This window comes from Anarhichas minor, unplaced genomic scaffold, assembly GCF_050575085.1.
Source record: "Anarhichas minor isolate MPS153535 unplaced genomic scaffold, ASM5057508v1 ptg000001l, whole genome shotgun sequence".
Taxonomy (NCBI): Eukaryota; Metazoa; Chordata; class Actinopteri; order Perciformes; family Anarhichadidae; genus Anarhichas; species Anarhichas minor.
The window spans coordinates 784,088-806,402 of NW_027466447.1; the positions used below are offsets into that span (position 1 = coordinate 784,088).

General features: G+C 42.3%; 1 protein-coding gene across 1 annotated transcript; it reads left to right on the plus strand.

The window, feature by feature from the left end:
- Positions 1-1,824: 1,824 nt before the first annotated feature.
- c1ql3a (complement component 1, q subcomponent-like 3a) lies at positions 1,825-21,442 on the plus strand. The gene is made up of 2 exons (XM_076106762.1): positions 1,825-2,454; positions 21,263-21,442. The coding sequence occupies exons 1-2, from the start codon at positions 1,873-1,875 to the stop codon at positions 21,440-21,442; spliced, it is 762 nt and encodes a 253-aa protein (XP_075962877.1). The 5' UTR covers positions 1,825-1,872.
- The last annotated feature ends 873 nt before the right edge of the window (positions 21,443-22,315 follow it).

Genomic DNA, 22,315 nt, shown 5'->3' on the forward strand with positions numbered 1-22,315 from the left:
CTTTTTGAACGCTGTGCCAGTAAAAGCTCCAACGTATGGGGTGAGAAAATATGACCCTGAAAACACTACATTTGTATTCATAATGGCAGGCAGTGATGGCCGTGGGTAAGCAGAATATTTGTTTCATATTTATCAATACAGCTGACGGTGGCATAACACATATTTACTGTCTACTTGATTTTTTTTCCACTTCCTTTTTGTGATTTTGTTTTTGCCATTTATTTGGGAAGGTGGTCAGAAGATGAGTTATAAAGGGCTGAGAACCTCATGCCTACAGTGTTCCACAGACCAGTGGAGCCAGACCTAAATAGTCCTTTTAAATAAAGTATTTCAAAGTAATTAATGGAATTTATATGCACTATTATTCAAGCCAATGGATAATAGAAGGCCTAAAAATATGTCGTTTGGGAAAAAACAAAATAGTTGACAAGGGAAAAAAAACCTGCTGTAGAGCCTCCGTGCTATTTGGTTTTGTCAAGCTGTCCTCGTCAGTCTGAGACCAGAACACAACTCATGTTTAGAAGGATTCACTTTCACTCACGTCACCTAAAAAGAGACAGAACCTGTCTGAAGTTATATAGGTATATATGCTAAACAGCATTACTAGCATCTCAAAATCTATTTTGTTCTACTATGCTGGAGTAGAATTCACAGAATGAATGTTAAACTGACAAATCTGCTACATTTGAATCCACGTCATAATTATCTGGGCAGCTCTGCAAATCAAAGATCCACAAAAAGGCCAAGTAAATACGGTGTTCAATACATATTAGTAGTAGTAGTAGTAGTAGTAGTAGTAGTAGTAGTAGTAGGAGGAGGAGTATAATAGTAGCAGCATGACAATGTCAGGGTGGACATAGATGATAATACTTCCCTGGTAATAAAACTTTTGCTCTATTGATTTGCTGGTCTTAAATATATATAATTACAGTACAATGTAAAATATCTGTTTAATATTGCAAAGACAAATGATACACGTCATGTATAAAGTAGACAAACATTTTCAGACTAAAGCAATACATGATGTGTGTGTGTGTGTGTGTGTGTGTGTGTGTGTGTGTGCGCGCGCACTTATGGAAGTAAAGTCCAAACCTTTGTCCTTGACTTTGCTTCCTCATGACTAATATGTTTCCTACGGTTGAGTCTGTAAACGGAGGCTGCTTTTTCCTCATGTGTCTTTCTGTATTTATTGGAGCTTTAAAAATTCCTTTTCATTTTTAGATTGGTCTGAGTGAGGTTTACATATATTTGGAAAGTGATGGGTTTTGATTCCCAGTTTAAATTTTACTGTAAAACCCCATCCCTATATGGGTAACCTGCCCTTTTTCTATTGGACGACGGATCATCAGGATTCTCTCTCTCTCTCTCTCTCTCTCTCTCTCTCTCTCTCTCTCTCTCTCTCTCCTGCTGTCTCTGTGCTTTTGACTCTTTGAGCGCTCGATATCAGGCAGACGGTTTAACTGGCCCTGATCCACCTTAAGAGTTCAGCTGCTATACAAACACTTTGGTTCGGGACCTGTGGATCAAAAGAGGGGCCAGACCCCACGTCTGGATTCCAGAGATGCTGAATCCAGTGCTTTTGGAAATCACCGACTAGTAGAGAACTTTCAGAGAGACTTGAAGAAGCAGCGCATCAGCGGAAAAGAAAAGTGGAGAGGAGAGGGACGAGGACGCCGAGGGGAGGGGGGTTCTGTGTTCAACACTTCATTAAAACATCAGCAACAAAGTGTAGCTCCGCTACATCTTTTTCTTTAAAAGGTTACCTCTCCAGCCAGCAAAATTCCACCCAAAAGCAGACAACAGGATCGGCCTGCGCTCACGCGGCTGGTCGGCAGGAAGCGGCTAGTGGCAGCAGGGGTCCTGGGGGTCGTAATGGTTCTGGTTCTGGTCATCCTCATCCCGGTCCTGGTCAACTCAGCGGGCTCGGCGGCGCACTACGAGATGCTCGGTACCTGTAGGATGGTGTGCGACCCGTACGGCACCAAATCTCCGACTAGCACCGTCACGGCGGACACGGTCCGAGACAACAGCCTCGCGCAGTCTTTACCCACTTTTATCCAAGGTCCGAAAGGGGAACCGGGTCGTCCGGGTAAGGCGGGTCCGAGGGGACCTCCTGGTGAGCCGGGACCGCCCGGTCTGGCGGGGTCACCGGGAGAGAAGGGCAGACCTGGTTCACCAGGACCTCCGGGACTCAGCGCAGCTGCCGGTGCAATAAGCGCGGCCACCTACAGCACCGTGCCCAAGATTGCTTTTTACGCAGGGCTGAAAAAGCAACACGAGGGCTACGAGGTGCTCAAGTTCGACGACGTGGTGACCAATCTGGGGAATCACTACGATCCGACCACCGGGAAGTTCACGTGCTCCATCCCCGGGATTTATTTCTTCACTTATCACGTCCTGATGCGCGGAGGGGACGGCACGAGCATGTGGGCGGATCTCTGCAAAAACAACCAGGTAACAAACTGCAAACATCCACTGTAGTCTGAAGGGCTCCACGTGCGTTTCACCCCACTGTTGTTGTTTATTTTGTACTTTTTACTCACGAGTTTAGGGAGTTCACGCTCCATTTCATTCACCTATAGTCTGCACATCCCACATGCAGCCTGCTCAGTGAACTACTCAGTGCTGTAGTTCAGCCATATAACGTCAGCCGTTATTATTAAAGGTGTGTGTGTGGGGGGGGGGGGGGGGGGGGGGGGGGGGGGGGGGGCAGGGTCATGCAAAGCATGGTCACCATAGGTTGGTGGGCTTAGTGGGACAGAGAAGATGGGTAATTAGTCTTCACGGAGACGGAGAGAAGAGGTCCCTTGAACTCTCTGTAAGCCTGAGGACTGAATAAGTCAGGACAGCGGTGCTGCAGGAGCCTCTGGCTATTTTCATATTTCATTCAATCAGAACAAGAGCAGCAATTAATCTGTGACCTCAGAATTTCTCCATCTTTACCAACAAATCACAGTGGAAATATTGTCAGGTAATAGAAATATCACAATGGAAACATCCAGTCAGTCCTGCATTACTATTATTAGTACAGAGCTCTTCATAAAGAAGTGTACATAAGTATGTACAAGAGTTGTAATAATAATGTCTCCTTAGTGTGGATATATATACATATTAAATATAATTGTATTATTATAATTTATAATTACTTGTAAATTAAATAAGGGAAGATGTGTGGTACACTTTTGAAATATCTCTACACAATGTCTGGAAAGTGTACAACCACACAGTTCAGCAAAGCCATCCAATATAAAGTAGAACCATTTATTATCAAATACAGTCAAATAAATGATAAAAGTAAGCCTGAGGATGGACAGAGGCCCTTTGCTGCCTCCTGTCTTCTCATCACAGTGTTCTGCTCTCTGTAGTGATCAGGCTGTCAGCAGCAGATCTAATCCGCGGGGCAAACCAGTGTTGCAGCGTCGCTCCACCAAGCAGACGCCTCCTGCCTGTCAGCCCTCTCCTGTAACGCCGCTGCAGACGCACCGAACACTGCCAACATGTCGGGATTAAACCAGCAGAGCGCACACCGTGACAAATCAGATGCTGCTGAAAGACATGTTTCAATTAGGACTACTGCTACTGAGACCTTTCCAACACGGTCAGAGGACAAACATGATGAACGCGTAATGAAAGAGTCCATCGCCTTGATTTATGATCTATATTGAAATCACTTGATTTAATTGAAAGAAATTGTTTTTCAATCTTACAAGTATTTTTTTTTAAGGTCGAACTATTAAATTGTCTTCTTACAATCATTTTCTAAATTAATTCTACCCATTATAGTGTAGTGATCAACTGCGTTCAGTGCTTATTCAAGATACATTCCATTCATATAAATCATTCACGTAAAGAAAAGTAATTCACTTGTTTTTAAGGAAAGTACATCATAAATATACTCCCTTTTTTAAATAACATCTGGAGACATCTGCCTGTCAATTCACTGGCGTCACCAACAGAGACCGAAATATTATTTTATTTAAGGCTATTCTCTGATGGTGTAATAGTTTCCGTGCAAGTATAGTAATAATTATATTCAACAATAATAATATAAAAGCTGCTGCTATCAGATCAGATTTATTCTGATAAGTCATTATTTAGTAACATATAATTATTGGCATTATTTGGCATCTGGATTGAAAACCAAATTCACCAGGAAAGCAGCGGCTGCCAGAAGAACATTCTGCAGATAGTCGATCTTAGTCTTTGTCCCGTCCTCTGTGTGCATGCTCCATCAACCTCCACCTAAACTGCTGCATGTCATCTCATGCTCCTCTCAACCACTGCACTCTTTTAAACCAACAAATAAAGACAAATTAAATTCAAATGAAACACGTCCTCATTGATGTCTGTAGAATAAAATAATATGCCAATCAAATAAATTCTAAAAATATAAATCTGACAGAGGCAAATCTGCAGCATAATGAGTACTTGCTAATTGCACATTAGGCTCATAAAAACACATTGTATGCAGGACTTGTAATAGACTGTTTTTTACATACTGCTACTGTAAGTGATCTGAATACTTCTTCCACCACCACATTGCAAGAAAAAAACCTGTTAAAAAAACCCTTACCCAAGATGATAATTAAGTAACAGGAACTTGCAAGCTTATAAATTAGAGGGGTGAGTGGTGAATAACGCCAAGGGCCCCACCAGCTGGAGGGGTGCCAAAGAGAAGGAAGAAATCTTGCTCAACACCAAACAAAAAGGACTTTCATATTTTATGACCCCACAGTTCATGTGATCACACGCTGTGTAAGAGTCATGGTTAACCAGGTGATTGGTGCTCCATTCTAGCCTTGCAGGGGGCTGAGCCGATCCCAGCTGACATTATGCGAGAGGCGGGGTACAGGTCAGGGGACCGGCCGCTCTTCTCATTTCTACATTTGGTGCCTCCTTGTCCTCCCTCTCTCTTGCCTCTCCTGCTCGCATCTCAGGTGGGAGGGACTGAGAAGCGAGGAGCGAAGTCAAGGAAAGTAATCGAGGATTTACACATTTTTTCTTTTTAGACTCACCAATTCACGTGATCTGCATATCTGGGAGAAAACCCACACTGACAGGGAGAGCAGGCAAACAGCAGGTGTGTTTGGACCCAGCACACTCTCGCTTCTTGCTGTGAGGTGACAGTGCTATCCACCGCACCTGCAAACATAATGTGAACCACACAGGGACAAGACTGGGATCAACTTGTCCTTTAACAAAAGACAGCCTGCAACGACAGATCGTGATCTACAACCTGGAAATAAAGGAGTAGGGGACTCAACAGTACCTACTCAATTTTGATGAGTAGGTATTGCCTATAAATCCAGATGTTTGCTCCTAACTTGACATGCTCTGTGTTGAGAGTGAGTGAGCCGCTGAGCCACAAAATATGTGAACACAGTGGTCAGTTTCAGGTCTTTGTAAGACAGCGAGCAGCGCGGCGGTTCTTTGTGTCTATTTCAGTGACATTCAGTCAGGTGAAACACGTCTCTAAACTGTTTGTTGAAAACTTCAGGATGTATTTTTTCAATGCTGAGGTTAATGTACAGACAGATCCACTCTGACATCCTCTCATCATCTCAACACCTGCATGACAGAGGCATCAAAGGCACTGCTGCACTGATGATCAGTAACCTGGATAATAATGTCACAATCATACAGGGTATGAATAGGCAGGTTTGAGAGTAGAGTAGAGTGGTGTTGAATTTAAAATGATAAAATATTATGAAATTAATTTGATGCAAAAATCAATCCCTGTATCTGATCTTGTCCATGACACAGAAATGCCAGACATGGCCCTGTGAACAACGCTAAATACTTTCCTGTTTCCTGGTGTTGCTGAAATCACACTGCAAGAAAACTGGGTCTCAGTTTTTGGCAGTTTTACAAGCCTGAGAAGCTCGGCAGTACAATCCCATGTCTTCTATATATCTTAGGTTTTATATCTGTGAATGCACATGAATATCATTTTACAATTCATTTATATATGGATATGATCATTGACACATGCAGCGTTATTGCTTGTCGCAGTTTTAATAAAAAATAATGAATAAACATCAAAAATATGTAGCGATTATTAATAACTCAATTATAAATTGTAAACTCATAAATTAGTATAAAAAGAATAATGGAACTCAGCTTCCACCATAAGACACTTTAACTAGATTCCATTTAGGATGCTACACAATCTTGAAAATCAGGGAAAACTACTAAAAGATCAAACAAACAAAATGAATGGAATGAATAAAGAATATGACGAAGAGTACAATGAATAACAATAAACCACATGTAAAGGAAAAAGGATTGAATGTGATCAGCGTCATCGTTTGACATTAAATGTTGAATAAAAGATGAATGCACCGTTCATTCATCGGTTTGAGGAGCACCAGGGACGACTGAGAAGCCATTTCATATTAGATCTAATGTAAGGGAGATCCTCCTTTAGGCCTGAAGCTTATTGATCTCTTTTATTCATTTTTCTATCTAAGACTATTTTATTATCTGACTTCAATTTATTTGGCCTAGAAACATCAAATGCATTCACATCTGAAATTGTATTCTTTTCACCTGACGTTCTGATGGGCAGATTGGAGGTTAAGCTGCATGAAGTGGCCGCACTTTCTCCTGCGGCATCTCGGATCTTGTTGGATGATAGTAGATTGTTAGAATCACATTCTTCCAGCTCTCTCTCAGGGGCAGTTGGTTCGGCTTTCTCTGGTATCTTCGGACCTGGTCATCGTCTTCATGGAGGTTTGACTTGAACCGTTTTTCTTCATCTCCATCCCTTTTCTCTCTCAGCGGGATGCTGAATCATCCTATCACCCCCCCTTTGTAGCTGCAGGGGTCATTATGGCCTGTTTGCCTGTTTCAAAATGTCTTCTTTTCAAGTCTCTTTTTCTCAAAAGTTCAGCATGTTGGTGCATCACAGGTTGGAGGTGCAGAGGTGCAGGTTGTGGAGATCACCCTTCAGCGTCAAAGTCCAGAGTAGAAGAGCTGTGTCTTCTGACTTCTTCTTGCTCTTATCTTCGGAGACAGGGATGTAGTGTTCGGTGCGAATAGCAAACCACTTTCATCCTAACAACCATCTTCATTCTTTCATTTAACCTTCTTTTACAGAATTGATACTAGTTCATTTACATAGTCTATTGACTTCTTCCATATCTGAAAGCTGGGCTATCTCAGCTCTAGTTTGATATAAATCAATGAATAAAACCTGATCAATGAAAGACAGAATGAATGAAACAATCACACAACATAGATATACCTTGTTATCATGACACGTACAGAACTATGTAGACATATAGGTTTGCCTACATGCATTATACTGTATATGAATGGATGAGATTAGAGTCAACATTTCAGCACAGATCAGTGTCCCGGGTAGAGACAAGCAGGACGGGGGAGGGGATCTCTGAACAGACAGGCTGGTGGTCTGTGCTGTGGTTGAGAGGAAACATGCAGGCAGAGCAATCGACATCCAGATTATATGGCAGGAAACTAAAGAATTGGAAACAGAGGTGGTTGTCATGGATGTAACTATTCTTATTATTTATAAACTCTGATGTTTTCAATGTTATCACAAGATTTGGTAAACTTCAAGCTTTGCACAATTAATGTCTAAAGACAGACTATAATTAGTGAGTCAGTAACGTAAGATGAGCGTTGAATGACTACAGAACCAGGATTAGAACAAATGCAAACACATATTGACATAAAAGAGTCAATTTTATATACTTTACAAGTAAAGTGAATTTATTATGCTGAGGTAGATTCAAAATGTATACACAAGGACTAACTAAGACATGGCATTAGTTGCATTCAAATATCTGTTTTAGATATCCGGGGACACAAAGATGCATATACGAAAATATCAGAAGCAGGATATTACCAAATGATTATATAAAAGGATATTAAAAGGATTAATTAGCATGACTGTTTAAGTTATATAAATTGAAATATAAATATAAAGTCTAACTTACTCACAGATGTGGAGAGAGGACAAGAGACGGTCCGAAACCAACATGCCAAAGCACTCCTCCTTATACTAAACATATGTTAGTTTGGCATAACAAAACAATTAAGGTACATGTTTTTTTTGCATCAAAATTCCCAATCAGATGTGTCTGTGTCTCTTCTGCGCCTCAGGAATGTAGATGCTCGTAAACCAAGAAAGGAGGGGGTCATAAAACCTTGTAGGCTCCTTATGGGGGTCTGATACTTCATAAATCGCTTTGTGTGTTAAGATTGATGCCTGGTTGTTGTCTCTTATCTGCTGTGAGTCTGTCCAAGCATGTGGTGAACTGACCCTAACCACTAACCTAGGGGTCCTGAGAGCAGTTTCCTGGAAGAAGTTTATCAGTTATAATGTTAGGGTTAAAAATCCTTTATCATCATCATCTCTATTTCATTTTTTTTTTTTTTTTTTATTGGTGTAAATACCAATGGGACAGCATTTCGCTGCAATATATCACGTTACCATGACAACGTCAAAGATATAATGTGCAATTGTGGGTATTTATTTTATACTTTTTACTCCCCAACTGAAACTTTATCATCATCATCTCTATTATCACATTTCAGTTTTCAGCATTCTTCTGTCGAGGTTCACTACACACAGCAACATGTGTAGCGCACTGAAATATGTCATTTGTCAGGGTGTCTATGTAAAATCATTTGCTTTAAATAGGTGTTTAAGTTCATTCATATTTGTATTACTTCAGTAGGTAATGTTATTAACTACTGAACGGTATGCTTGCTAACTGTAAAGGGAAGAAAGTTGGTGTACTGACCCTTTAGAAGAAAGCGCTGTCACTTTAAGAGAGAACGTGATGTATGCAGGCTGAAGGAAAAGATGTGCTTGTGCTTAACCGTGGGGTTTGTAAATAAAAGTTGCAAAACGAAGATGGACGTGTTGTTGGACGGTTCATTTTAAGGGTGCAACACATGCTCAATGTAGAATTCTCCCTGGCTCATTTCAAATATTTGAAATAGTAATAATAATATAATTATTGACATGAAAATTGTAACTTGAATATACTTGCCTTTTGTAAGTAAGTATATCATGATGAATTACCTCCACCAATAATGTCAATAATGTTATAAAAAATTATACATTACAATTTATTTCAATATAATAATAATACTTGGTTGAAGGAGTTGAAGTTATGATCTGTTGCCCTGGACTGGGACACAATACTGATAACTATTCATCTACGGCGACGGAAGCGCATGTACATACTGCAGCCGGTAGCTCCCATTCATTTTGCTTCATTATTTTCTGAATTTGTTTTTATTTCGTCTTTACTATGAAGCACGTATGACAGAATACACTCATGAACATTGGAAGAGGAAGCATAAGGGGTTGGGTAATTCGTGGGGAGCGGACCTTGAGACGATCACTGCCCACGGTCAACAACCCAGCCAGACCTGCTGGAACAAGCCGGAAAGGGAGGAGAGGCAAGATGCATGCCAACCTAAGCCAGCTAGGACCTAAGGCTACTCCACTATCCAGTCTGTTCCTGGCTGAAGTCCAGTTGCAGGAAAGTTAGGCTAGACACAGGACAGTGAGCAGGACTCCGGTGGGACAAGAGGAGGTAGATGGTAAATGGACTGTATAGCGCTTCTCTAGTCTCTCGACCACTCACTTTCCAATTACTACATGTCATCTTTCACACCCATTCACTGATGACAGGGGCTACCATGCCCATCAGGACTATCTAATCATTCATACACAGTAGGTACAGCTACGGGGGCAACTTGGGGTTAAGTGCCCAAGGACACGTCGACTAGGACTAGCAGAGCTGGGGATTGAACCGTCGATCCTCTGACTGAAGGACAAGACTGTCAGGGCTTGAAATGGTGTAAATACCAATGGGACAGCATTTTCCTGCAACATATCACGTTATATATATATATATATATATATGAACATAAACCTATTTGTTCACAAAAGTGACTTTATTTTTCCGCCATGTCATCGTGAACATGACACCTATTTGCATAATAAAGCCTGATTGTTTTTTTGACTGTTAATGGCCTGGGTAGACATCAATAGTGGAAAGAGAACATACGGTTTTAATAGTGGGAAGAAACAAGTCACATGCATTTATTTTTGTGTCTATAAAGGGAGGAGCCCCAGATGTATGAAAAGTTGGTCTGAAATGGCCAAGATCAGAAATAAGTAAACTATTGGAAAAAAAACACTTTCCTAACAGGTCAACGGGAGAAATTGCATGAAAGAAAGAAAGAATGAATGCAATAAAATGACGTAAATTTTATGAATGCAATAAAATTTCGTAATGACGAAAGGGGGCATTTCTGCAAAAATTTGGAAGCGGTTTCTGTCAACGTATCATTATTTGTTCATATCAAAGTAATAGATGTGTTATTTATGTCCCTACTCCATGAAAGGTTTTGTCAAGTTTTAACAAACAACGTCCACCATTCCTTTAAAGCTGTTGGGACATTCATATTTTAAATGGTCTCAAAAGTCCCCGAAACATTTCCTCTCGAGGATCACTTTTTCTTTGTCCAATAAATAATATCCTTTTATGCTCTTTATATGCTCCTCTTGTCACCAGTGTCACTGATGCTCAGTAGATGGTACCAACGATGTTCTGGGTTGTAAATACAGCCGTTTATGAGCTTTCTTCACCCGGATGGAGATGTGTGAGGTTATTTGTGAACTTAAAGGTGTTCACTTGCTCCACCTCAGCTCTGTTGATGTAGACAGGAGTCTAACAACCAACTCAACACCCAGTAATATTGAATATATCACTTATAATTATGTCCGCTGGACGATAATGTATTCAGTTGTGTACGTGTGTACTTGATGTGTACATCTCTGTGTCTGCCCACAGCTAACTTTGCGTACTGCTGGACCCATAAGCCTTATTTTTGTTTGTGCTCATTTATGACTGTATGCTCAATAGGCCTGTCACAGAAATGACTATATTGTGCTGCCCTCAGTATATGTGCTGTGATACACCTTGGCAGTTAGACAAACTCCTTCCTGACATCACGACTCTGAAGACAGTGCCCGTTGTCCACAGGTTTAATGACGTAAGAAAGAGTAAAACTAAAACACACAAAAGGCATAATGAATACAAATAAAATGATTTCTTTTTAACCTTACACATACACACAATGTACATATACTGATTCTTCAATGAAATACATTGCTTTGTTTTTAATCGCTGCTTTTTATGTATTTACTGCTGATATGAACTTTAACAACAGTCATAGCGGAGTTACTAATGACTCGATGGACTTTGTGCATAAAACTTCCCAAAACTTGAGGAGAACAACACTTCCTGGGTTGATGTTCGGATGAGTGGACTGCCACTTCTTGCGTGCCTGTAGTGTTGGGAGGAATTGCTTTCGCCATCTGTCCCAGAAGGTGTTAGACAGGTGCTGGACCTGCCGCCACTGGTGCTTGTAGAGGTCTGAAACTCCAAACTCTCCAGTAGGAGCAGAAAGGACATTCACTTTTTGAGTGAGAAGAGCAGCTGGAGTGAGTATAAATGAGTCCTCAGAGTCAGTTGTCACAGGAACAAGAGGCCTGCCATTTATAATGGCTGTCACTTCTGCCATGAAAGTCACCAGCACCTCATGGGTAAGTTTGTCCTTCAGCTGAAGGAACATGGAGTCCAAGATTCTCCTTGCAAGACCAATCATTCTTTCCCATGTACCGCCAAAATGAGAGGCGTGCGGAGGGTTAAAGGTCCAAGAGCAACCTTCGCCTGACAGGTAAGACTTCACAGTTGTGTTGTCAATGTTTGAGGGTATCTTCAACTGCTTGCAGGCACCAACAAAGTTGGTGCCACGGTCTGAGCGGATGTGTTTGACAGGACCGCGCACAGCAAGAAAGCGCCTTAGCGCGTTGATGAAGCTGGATGTGTCAAGGGACTCTATGACTTCAATATGAACCGCTCGTACGCTCATACACGTGAAGATTACGGCCCATCGTTTACTGTGTGAATGGCCTCCTCTTGTTCTACGTGAAGAGACACTCCAAGGGCCGAACACATCAAGCCCGACATTCGTAAAAGGAGGTTCTGTTGAGAGACGATCCGCTGGAAGACTGGCCATCTTTTGAATTGTAAGTGGGGCTCTAAGCCTTCTGCAGGTTATACACTGGTGGATGATGTTGCTCACTTTTCTTTTGCCACCAACTATCCAAAAACCAGCTGTACGGACAGCCCCTTCTGTAAACAGACGGCCTTGGTGATAGATTTGTTCGTGGTGATGCTTGATGAGTAAGGTTGCAACCTGATGTTTGCCAGGAATAATCACTGGAGTCTTTTCACTCTGATCAAGGTTTGCATTGTGGAGGCGGCCTCCGACTCTCAGAAGGCAGTGTGCATCAATGAAAGGATCCAGATTTTTGAGAGAACTACTTTTAGGAATCTGCTCATGTTTTTGGATACATTTGATCTCTTGACTGTAGACTTCCTCCTGTACTGCTTGAATGATGATGTGCGACGCTTGATCAGACTCATCAACAGTGTATCCTGTTTTGCAGTGATGCCAGCCCTTACAAGGGCTGTTCTTCAAGGTCATGTTGAAAAGACGGGCTATGTGTATGAGGCGAATAATGGCCCGAGTTAGAGACTTCCAGGATGAGAACTTCGAGAATCGTTGAGAACCAAGCTGCTTGGATGTTGTTGTAGTACTCAAAGTGGACACCAGAGGGCGAATGTCTGGGTCTGAACCCGGGTCTACAAGCTCGTAGGTGCTCTTTGAGGCACTTGTCTCTGTTGTGTACAGAGATTTGGGTCCACTCAGCCAGTTTGTGTCATTCAAACGGCCTGCAGCGACAGAACGTGTAGCGTGGTCCGCAGAGTTCTGTTCTGTTGACACGTAGCGCCATTGATCTGGGTGAGAGGACCTTCGGATACGTAATACCCGGTTACTTACATATACATAAAAGCGCCTGGTTTCATTAGAAATGTAGCCAAGGACTACCTTGCTGTCTGAGTGGAAGGTTGTTTCATCGAGCTGAAGGTCTAGTTCTGCCAAGATTAAGTCTGCTAACTCCACTCCAAGCACTGCTGCGCAAAGTTCCAGTCTCGGAATTGTTTGCTCAGGACGGGGGGTCAGCTTGGCTTTGCCCATTACAAATCCCACATGGTTATTTCCAGCACAGTCAGTTACTTTTAGATATGTCACAGCGGCGATAGCTTTCGTGGATGCGTCAGAAAAGACGCACAATTCCCTTCTGACAGCTGCTGGGGGCGAAGTTGTAGTGTAGGCTCTGGGAATAGAAAGCTGGGACAGTTCTTTCAAAGATGCTCTCCAAGATGTCCATGCTTCCTCCATTTCTTGGGGCAAAGGCGAGTCCCAGTCACCTTTCTCAATTGTGAGTTCTCTCAGAATAGCCTTACCTTGTATTGTGACTGGCGCTACAAACCCTAGAGGATCGTAGAGGCTGTTGATTGTGGACAAGATACCCCGTCGAGTGTAGGGTTTTATCTCCTCAGAGACGCTGAAGTGGAAGCAGTCGGTCTGGAGGTCCCAATTGATTCCAAGGCTACGTTGCATCGGCAGCGCATCTGCACTGAGGTCCAGGTCTTTAAGGTCTTTTGCACGATCTTCTGCCGGAAAGGCCTCCATGACCTCCTTGTTGTTTGCTGCGATCTTGTGCAGCCTTAAGTTTGATTTGGAGAGAACTTCCTGTGTTTTTTTCAGCAGGTTGACCGCAGCTTCGACTGTGGGCAGGGACTTCAACCCATCGTCTACATAGAAGTCACGCATCACAAAACGTTGGACGTCAGGGTCGATGTGGAGCTCACTGACCTGAACAGACTGGTGAATTCCATGAATCGCTACTGCGGGTGAAGGACTATTTCCAAAGACGTGGACCGTCATTCGATACTCCACAATGTCTTTGGAGGGGTCGTTATCTTGGAACCATAGAAAACGAAGGAAGTTCCTATCGTCTTCCCTTACTGAGAAACAATAGAACATCTGTTCTATGTCCGTTGTAAAGGCGATTGCTTCCTTTCTAAATCGCATCAGTACACCGAGCAGCGTGTTGTTCAGATCAGGCCCAGTCAACAGCACGTCGTTGAGCGACACACCGTTGTACTGGGCGCTAGAATCGAAGACCACTCGTATTTGTTTTGGTTTTCTTGGATGGTACACACCAAATATTGGCAAGTACCACTGTTCTGCATCCTCACTGGGAAGAGGAGCTAACTCAGCGTGACCATTCTTGAACATCTTGTCCATGAAAATGAGAAAGTGGTCTCTCATTTCAGGCTTCCTTTCAAAGTTGCGCCTGAGCGACTTGAGACGGTTCAATGCTTGTGGCCTGTTATTGGGGAGCCGTTGACGTGGGCATTTAAAAGGTAATGGAGCTACCCAACTGTTGTTTACATCTTTTGTTCGTCCTTCTTTCATTATTTTCATGAAGGAGATGTCTTGGATAGACGGAGCCATGTTGTTGTCGTCTTTGGTCTGCTTGAATATGTTATGGCCTAAGCTGTCAACATCACAGTTTGATATCTCCTAAGGATGTGTTTGGAGGTGGTTTGTGGCCTGGGTGTCACTGTATTTTTCCTTTACACAGAACACGTTAGGACCCGGGTCAAAGAGAGTAGGGCGTCCCCGTTCCGTGGTGATCGTGTAGAAGGCGCTGACTGTCGGTGGTTTGTGAACGCGACCTAAACATACGTTACCCACGATGACCCATCCCAGATCCAACTTCTGAGCATAAGGTAGGTTGTGTGGGCCATTGACCTGTTTGCGGACCTTATGGACTCTGATAATATCCCGACCTAAGAGAAGCATAATTGGGGCCTGTGGGTCGATATCTGGGATGAGGTGTGCAACTGACTTTAGGTGTGCGTGATGAAAAGCTGCATTGGGAGTTGGAATCTCATCTCTGTTATTTGGAATGTCATCACATTCTATGAGGCTGGGTAGTGGGATGCTGACGGTCCTATCCAAATATTCCACAATGTAGCCACTGGCCCTTCTTCCTGTCGCTTTCTTTACTCCAGCACATGTTTTCAATGAGTAAGGAGCACTTGGACTTTGGTCGTTGAAGACTACGAAGAACTGTGAACGAACTAGTGATCTGTTGCTCTGTTCGTCCAGAATCACATACATCTTCACTGCTTTGTCAGCGTGGCCGGCTGGATACACTTTCACGAGGGATACTTTAGAGCAGGATCGGTCCGTCACGTCTCCGCCACAGACATCTGTACATTTGGTGGTGACATGGGGTTGTGGAGAGCTATCCTCCTCCCCGCCATGCTCTGGAGCCGAGTCCGTGCCTTCAACCCAAGGTGCAGGTCCAGGGTGAAGCGCTGTATGATGTTTCTCACTTTTACATTCATAACATCGAACATTAAATGTGCAGTTCCTTGCAATGTGTGATGATGAAGCACAGCATTTGAAACAGACATTATTCTCTTTTAAGAATGTCTTACGGTCTTCGATGGGCTTTTCTCTGAATGCACGGCATTTGCGTATAGGGTGAGGTTTTTTATGGATTGGACACAGTTTGTCACAGTCATCGAATTTCGTTGAGGGCTCCCTAGGATCAGAGATGGCTTTTGGAAATATCTCTGTTTTGTGAACAGAGACTTCTCGCTGTCTGTTTGGCTTCCAAGCTGTTTTTTCTGTCCTGGGAGACATGTCTAAGTGAGAGACAAAGTTGAAACTTGGGTCATTTTTGACACTAGCTTCATGGCTAACAAAGTTTACGAAGCAGGCAAAGGGGGGATATGAAACGTGATATTGCCGCTTGTAGGATGCCCCAACTGACGCCCACTTTTCCTGCAGACCGAAGGGGAGCTTCTGTACAATTGGGTTGACGCCTCTCGCTGTATCGAGGAAAGAGAGGCCGGGCAGGTCTCCTTCAGCTTTGGCTGACTCTAGTTCCATTAAAAGATCACTCAACTTTGTTAGTTTAGAATAATCTCGATGTGTTATTTTTGGAAAGGCGTCGATACGTTTGAACAGAGCATCTTCTATTACTTCTGCGGAGCCATACGTTTGTTCAAGTCTGTCCCATATCATAGCCAAGCCTGCTGATGGATGATTGATGTGTATTGCTCTTATGTGCTCGACGTGTTCTGCTGACTCTTTGCCGAGCCACTTAAACAGGAGATCCATTTCTTCGCTTGGTGCCAGGTCCAAACCTCTGGTTGCGTTTTGAAAAGAGCGTTTCTGGGCTCTGTAGTTCTGAGGTCTGTCGTTGAATTGAAGTAGGCCTGTTGCCACAAGCTCACGACGAGCAAAGTATCTCACAAAGTCGCTAATGTTGGAGTTGTTATTATCGGTGTTTGAAGATGTGGGATAAGATTTAAGAGCAGGATGACCTTTGTCGTTTTGAGGTTCAAGACCTTGCTCAGGAGTGGCATTGTGATTGTCAAACCGAACATTGCGTGTCCTATCGACCTTTTCATCTTTGTAGATGTAAGGCTGCTGTGAGGTGAGGCGAGTTGGTTGAGAAGCTGCATTATGGCCATGTGTATGATGGGAAGCTATATTGGCTTGGGTCGGATGGAATGAGTTGGCTTCAGATTTGATAGATGAAGCTGAAGTTTCGTAGTTAGGGCTTGGCCTTCTTTTTGTTGCAACACCATCATCAAGTAGCTGAGCGCCTGCGTTTTGTGGTTCGGCTTGGTCAATCACGTATTGTTCTGTGCGTTGTGCAGCTTCCAAAGGACTGGAGTCCAAATTTAACATGAAACTATGTCTTTCACTGTTTGCATCTACCCCAGCTTCAAGGGTTTCGGCCTCAGCTACGGCTGCAGCTGTCTCTTTCTTGTAATTGAGCATTTCTATTGAGGCTTCTAGCTTAGCTTTTTCTAGCTTTAGGCTCATTTCCTCTTCGGCGTAGGACATGCGTGCCTTTGCTGCCTCTGCTCTCGCTCTTGCTTTTGCTGCGGCAGACCCCGTTGATGATACGCTTGAGTATGTAGTAGAACATGTAGCGCGGGACCGCGTCTTTAATGAAGTTGCTTTCTCGGACATGGCGTTGTCTGGTGACGTACCTCTGTTTAGACACCGCTGTGATGATCATCCACTGGCTGCGTGTGATGACGTTGTTAGTAGCGTCTGTCAGCTGGCTGCGTTATCTTGCCCGCTAGAAAGCCATTGTTTTACTGTGCTGCTCTCAGTATATGTGCTGTGATACACCTTGGCAGTTAGACAAACTCCTTCCTGACATCACGACTCTGAAGACAGTGCCCGTTGTCCACAGGTTTAATGACGTAAGAAAGAGTAAAACTAAAACACACAAAAGGCATAATGAATACAAATAAAATGATTTCTCTTTAACCTTACACATACACACAATGTACATATACTGATTCTTCAATGAAATACATTGCTTTGTTTTTAATCGCTGCTTTTTATGTATTTACTGCTGATATGAACTTTAACAACAGTCATAGCGGAGTTACTAATGACTCGATGGACTTTGTGCATAAAACTTCCCAAAACTAAACATTGTCACAAAAATAATCATCTGCGATCATAAGTAACAATAAAACAAATCAATACATACCAATGATGCTATCAAAAGGCATAAGATGCAGGCAGACTCAACTGGATTGGAAAACTACCGAAAACAGCGGCTCTGAGCCACGCTCTTCCTTCACTTCCTGATTATAAGTCACCTGACAAGTTACAGGACACTTCCTGTTTCAAAATAAAACATATAACATACTGACTTAACAATTGTAACAAAACATATATCAACTGAACAATATATGGACATGACCTTATTCATTTTACTTTATTGACTCATAAGATATATGGACATGACCTTATTCATTTTACTTTATTGACTCATTATAAGATATATGGACATGACCTTATTCATTTTACTTTATTGACTTATAAGATATATGGACATGACCTTTTTCATTTTACTTTATTGACTCATTATAAGCTATATGGACATGACCTTATTCATTTTACTTTATTGACTCATTATAAGATATATGGACATGACCTTATTCATTTTACTTTATTGACTCTTTATAAGATATATGGACATGACCTTATTCATTTTACTTTATTGAGTCATTATAAGATATATGGACATATATGGAGTGATACTGGGGATTACATTCTAATGCAGGGGATGGGTTTAAATGTGCATAAATTGGAGCTGAATTGTGGTTTGGTCCAGGGTGAGGTCGCTATGGGTGTGCGTCCTGCCTTGCCAATTAGAGGCGTGCACATCATTCTAGGGAACGACCTGGCTGGTAGTCGCTTGTGGGCTGGCAGTCCACCACCTCCGGTGCTAACATTTCCTCCCTCTGTTGCAGTGATACCTGATGAGAGTGTGCAGTGTTTCTCTGATGTTCCTTGTGTGGAGACAAAGGCTAAGTACCATGTGGAGTTGGACCCTGAGTCCACACTTGAGAGAGGCGGTGCAGAGGAGGGGGAGGTATCCTCTGTGGCTGTCCCTGACTATCTCCTGTCTGTTTATTGCAGTGACCTGGTGGGAGAGCAGAGAGCTGATCCCTCTCTGAGCCAGCAGATGGAGAGAGTTCTAACCATTGATGATGGGAAGAGTGTCACAAAGGGTTACGTGCTTGCAGTGGTGGTGTATCAAAGTGAGGGGCATCTGGCCTCATGCCCTTTGCGGTTCATTACTATCTCCGGAGTTCCAGAGGGAATTCAGAGTGGTTAGAATTGTGGATTGTCATTATATTTGTTTGGTTCCTTTGGGCAACTTCATGTTGGCACGCTTTTGAAAAATCTTACCGTTTTCTGTGCAGTTCCTGGGGGGTGACGACCCTCCTCCTTCCATACACTAGGTGTCCCTGTTGCTTGTGGTTGTCTGCAGGTGCTGATTGGAGTGTCATCAGCTGGATGAGCCACACCTGAGTTGGTGTGGATTTGCAAATCAATACCTTCTTCTTTTGGTAGCTTCGCTCTTTTGGAGAGGATATCCTTTCTGCCACCAGCTTGACACAGTTCTTTTGGGTTTATTTTCTGTATATTCTGCTATACATGCACTTCAGGACTGACAACTGATACCTACCCTTTGTATTGTTTAATTTATGTTTGTGGGAAATACAAATGCTTTTCTAAGCAGCCAACTAGCTTGTCTCTCTGTTTTGTTGCAGTCTCTGAGTCGGACTGTGACACTATCTATATTTGAAAATGGCCAGTCTTCGAATTTTTACACACAAAAGTCTGACAGTTGTTCTGTCCACTTTGATCACAAGACAACTAGTGACAAGATTGCCAAACGTTTTTATTTATTTACGTTAGGTCAGATTTTCACTACACGATTACCGTGGACAAGAATTTAGGATATTATTGGAATATCTAAAAAATATAATAATCGGTCAAATTAATCTACAACTTTGTTTATTGTGTGTTTTTTTCTCTTTTTTGTTTGTATGGAGATGGACAGAGTCTGTAACCATAACTCTATAAAATATATATCGAATGATTTACAAGAGGCGTTGGATTATTTACATGATGTTGTATTAGTATTTCATTTTTTAATATCACGGTTATCGTCAATACCGGTATATTGCGACACTCCTCATTCATGTACAGGTAACCCTAGATAGTTGACTTTTTACTCATTCCATCCATGGAGCCTGTTTTACCAATCTCACAGTTGAATCGTCGCAGTGTTGGAAAAATGTGGTTATGAAACAAAGGATTATTCCATTCGGACTATATGGGGGTGATGGATGTGTGATTTCACATTGAATTGCTTGGTTTCTTTCTACCAAAAATCATTATACATAGCCTATTCTGGTGTAGATATCAGTTTATTAATAATACTGTTAATATGAATTTGAAAATAACCAATTAATCTCCTTAGTGTGCATGAATAAATCACCATGTAGACTAAATTGCACTATCCGTCGGAGCTGCATCTTGAGAATAGCCTCAGAAAGGCTGAATAACAACAACATTAGGCTGCTGTTACAAAATGAGAGAACCCGCACTGGCTCTCTGGCCCACAATGGATCCAGTTCAAAGTCCTTCTCCTCACTCACAGAGCCCTCCATAACCAGGCTCCCTCCTAGCGCACCGACCTGATCCACTACCACAGTGTTGTTCCTCTGATACCTCCTGTCTCCACCACTCAGGACCAAACACCAGACCTGTGGCGACGGAGCCTTCGATCATTTGAACTAGTGTAACATGTCTTTGAGTCCCTCAGCTTTAAAATGTATTATTCTTAGGGCCCAAGCACCAGCAACGGCAGGTCGCGAAGGCCCTATTGAAATTGCTCGGTTATTATTATGATTTTCATTTTTGTAAATTGGATGCATTTTTGGGATGCTTGCCATGCTCAAAAAACTTTTCAAACTTGTCAATCGTGGTGAAAATAGATATCTGGCATGGATTTTTTCCTTGGGCAAGACAAAATGTCTCTCTAGCACCCAGTTTTCAAAATAAAAGACCCCACCTTTAACTTTCCAGTAGCTGTATGGAATTTGGTAGGTATATAACATGGAGGTAGGTATATACGTGGAGACGTACAAAAAAGCCTTTTGAATACCGTTAACCAAACAAGTTCATTATTCTGTATCATGTAAATGGTGTATCACATATTCAAATTTTCTATGCATACATATAGGTTACAGGGGGGGGGGGGGGGGGTCAACGAGCAAAAGAAAAAGACATAATTCAACAATCAGTTGACGTTAGACGTGACCAATCAGATTTGACTGGATATTCTTAGTCGGGGAAACCCCTGAATTCTATTAACTGTTATTGGTAGTGACAATAGGGATACAGACAGGAACCTTGGGGAGAGAGAGGGGAATGACAGACAGACAGAAACTGGATGTTGTCTGTGTCTTAACTTTAAGGTCACCTGGAAGCTCCTCAGAATTAATTCTACCACCATCGTGTGTTTCTTGCACACACAAAATATCATAATCTAATTGAGATTATGCAGATTGGGCGATATTGACTGAGCCCATTTAAGCTTCTCAGAGGGCAAACCTTTCCATTATTTCTTCCCTCGTTGTGACACCTTCAGAACAAAACCATCAGTATGTTCACCTCGTCCACTGCGGCGGAACACTCATCCACATACTACGGTCAATCTCGTTTTTTGACTGTGGCTCAACTCTCAGTCTTTGTAGTTATACGTGTAATACGTGTAAACATATGTTGGACAGGGTGCACCACTCTCTGAAATGTGGATATTTCAGCTCCTAATGGCAATTAGCAGGGCTTCAGACTGTTTGTGCTTTTGAGATTTCTACTTGATGTGTATAATTCAAGCATGATTGTAAACGTGTGTGTGTCTGTGTGTGTCTTCCTCCAGGTGCGTGCCAGTGCCATAGCCCAGGATGCGGACCAAAACTATGACTATGCCAGTAACAGCGCTGTGCTGCATCTAGAGCCAGGAGACGAGATCTACATTAAACTAGACGGAGGCAAAGCTCATGGAGGCAACAACAACAAGTACAGCACCTTCTCTGGATTCATCATCTACGCTGACTAGACAACAACACCATCATACCCTGAGCTGTTACAGGCCTTCTCGCCCAGTCCTTTTACAAATCTTCCCCCTTGATGCTCAGACTTTACTCTTTTCAACATGTGTGGATAAAACAATATTAATCAGCCTTCATAACCTGCACAATATTTTATTTTCTACATTCTGCCAATGTCACTGTACGGAGCGAAAGTTACTTGGACAGTAACATCAATGAAATGGTCGAATTGTCAAAGTGATGAATCAAACCCGCTCCTCTCTTTATACCATGACATCACACTTAAAGTTGCAACTGATGTCTTTGTGTTGATGTAGTGATGGTGGTAAAGCGGCGAGCGAGGAGTTTGTTTGTGCATGTGTTGGGGTGTGGGCAGACATTCACTAAACATCAGTAACCTGTAGCCTACATGTAACCGCCTGCTGCTATTTGAGTTAATGGTCAAAGATGGATGTTAATAGATACAACTTTAAAAGGGATGACTTTCACTGAAAGAGGTGATTCATTTGGTGGGTCCTCACTCTTAAATCTGATTGGGCAAGAAGAAGAAGTCAAGAAGAAAGTAGAAAGAAAGGAAATCAGATAGAAAAGCAGCAGCTAGTGGGTTGTTCTAAAAACTGACCGGGATGATTTTGTGCAAAACCTAGTATAATAAACTATATTCATGGTAATAATGATTAAGAAAGCACTCAGTCAGTGTGTGTGGTTTCTTTCTTTCTTCATTGATATAATGCTGTGGAGATAGCAAGGAGAAGCTGGTTCCACTTGAAGGGCATTATGATACACTGGCAGCAGATTATAATGACCTCTTTATAGAATAGAGTCTTTAACAAAATTATTATTTTTGATTACATGTCATCAAATTACACATTTAACACATT

Excerpts from the sequence above, each read along its gene's own strand:
- c1ql3a (XM_076106762.1), top strand. The coding sequence starts at position 1,873 with ATGGTTCTGGTTCTGGTCATCCTCATCCCGGTCCTGGTCAACTCAGCG. Across the intron at positions 2,455-21,262 it reads ATCTCTGCAAAAACAACCAG|GTGCGTGCCAGTGCCATAGC; the intron begins GTAACAAACTGC and ends GTCTTCCTCCAG.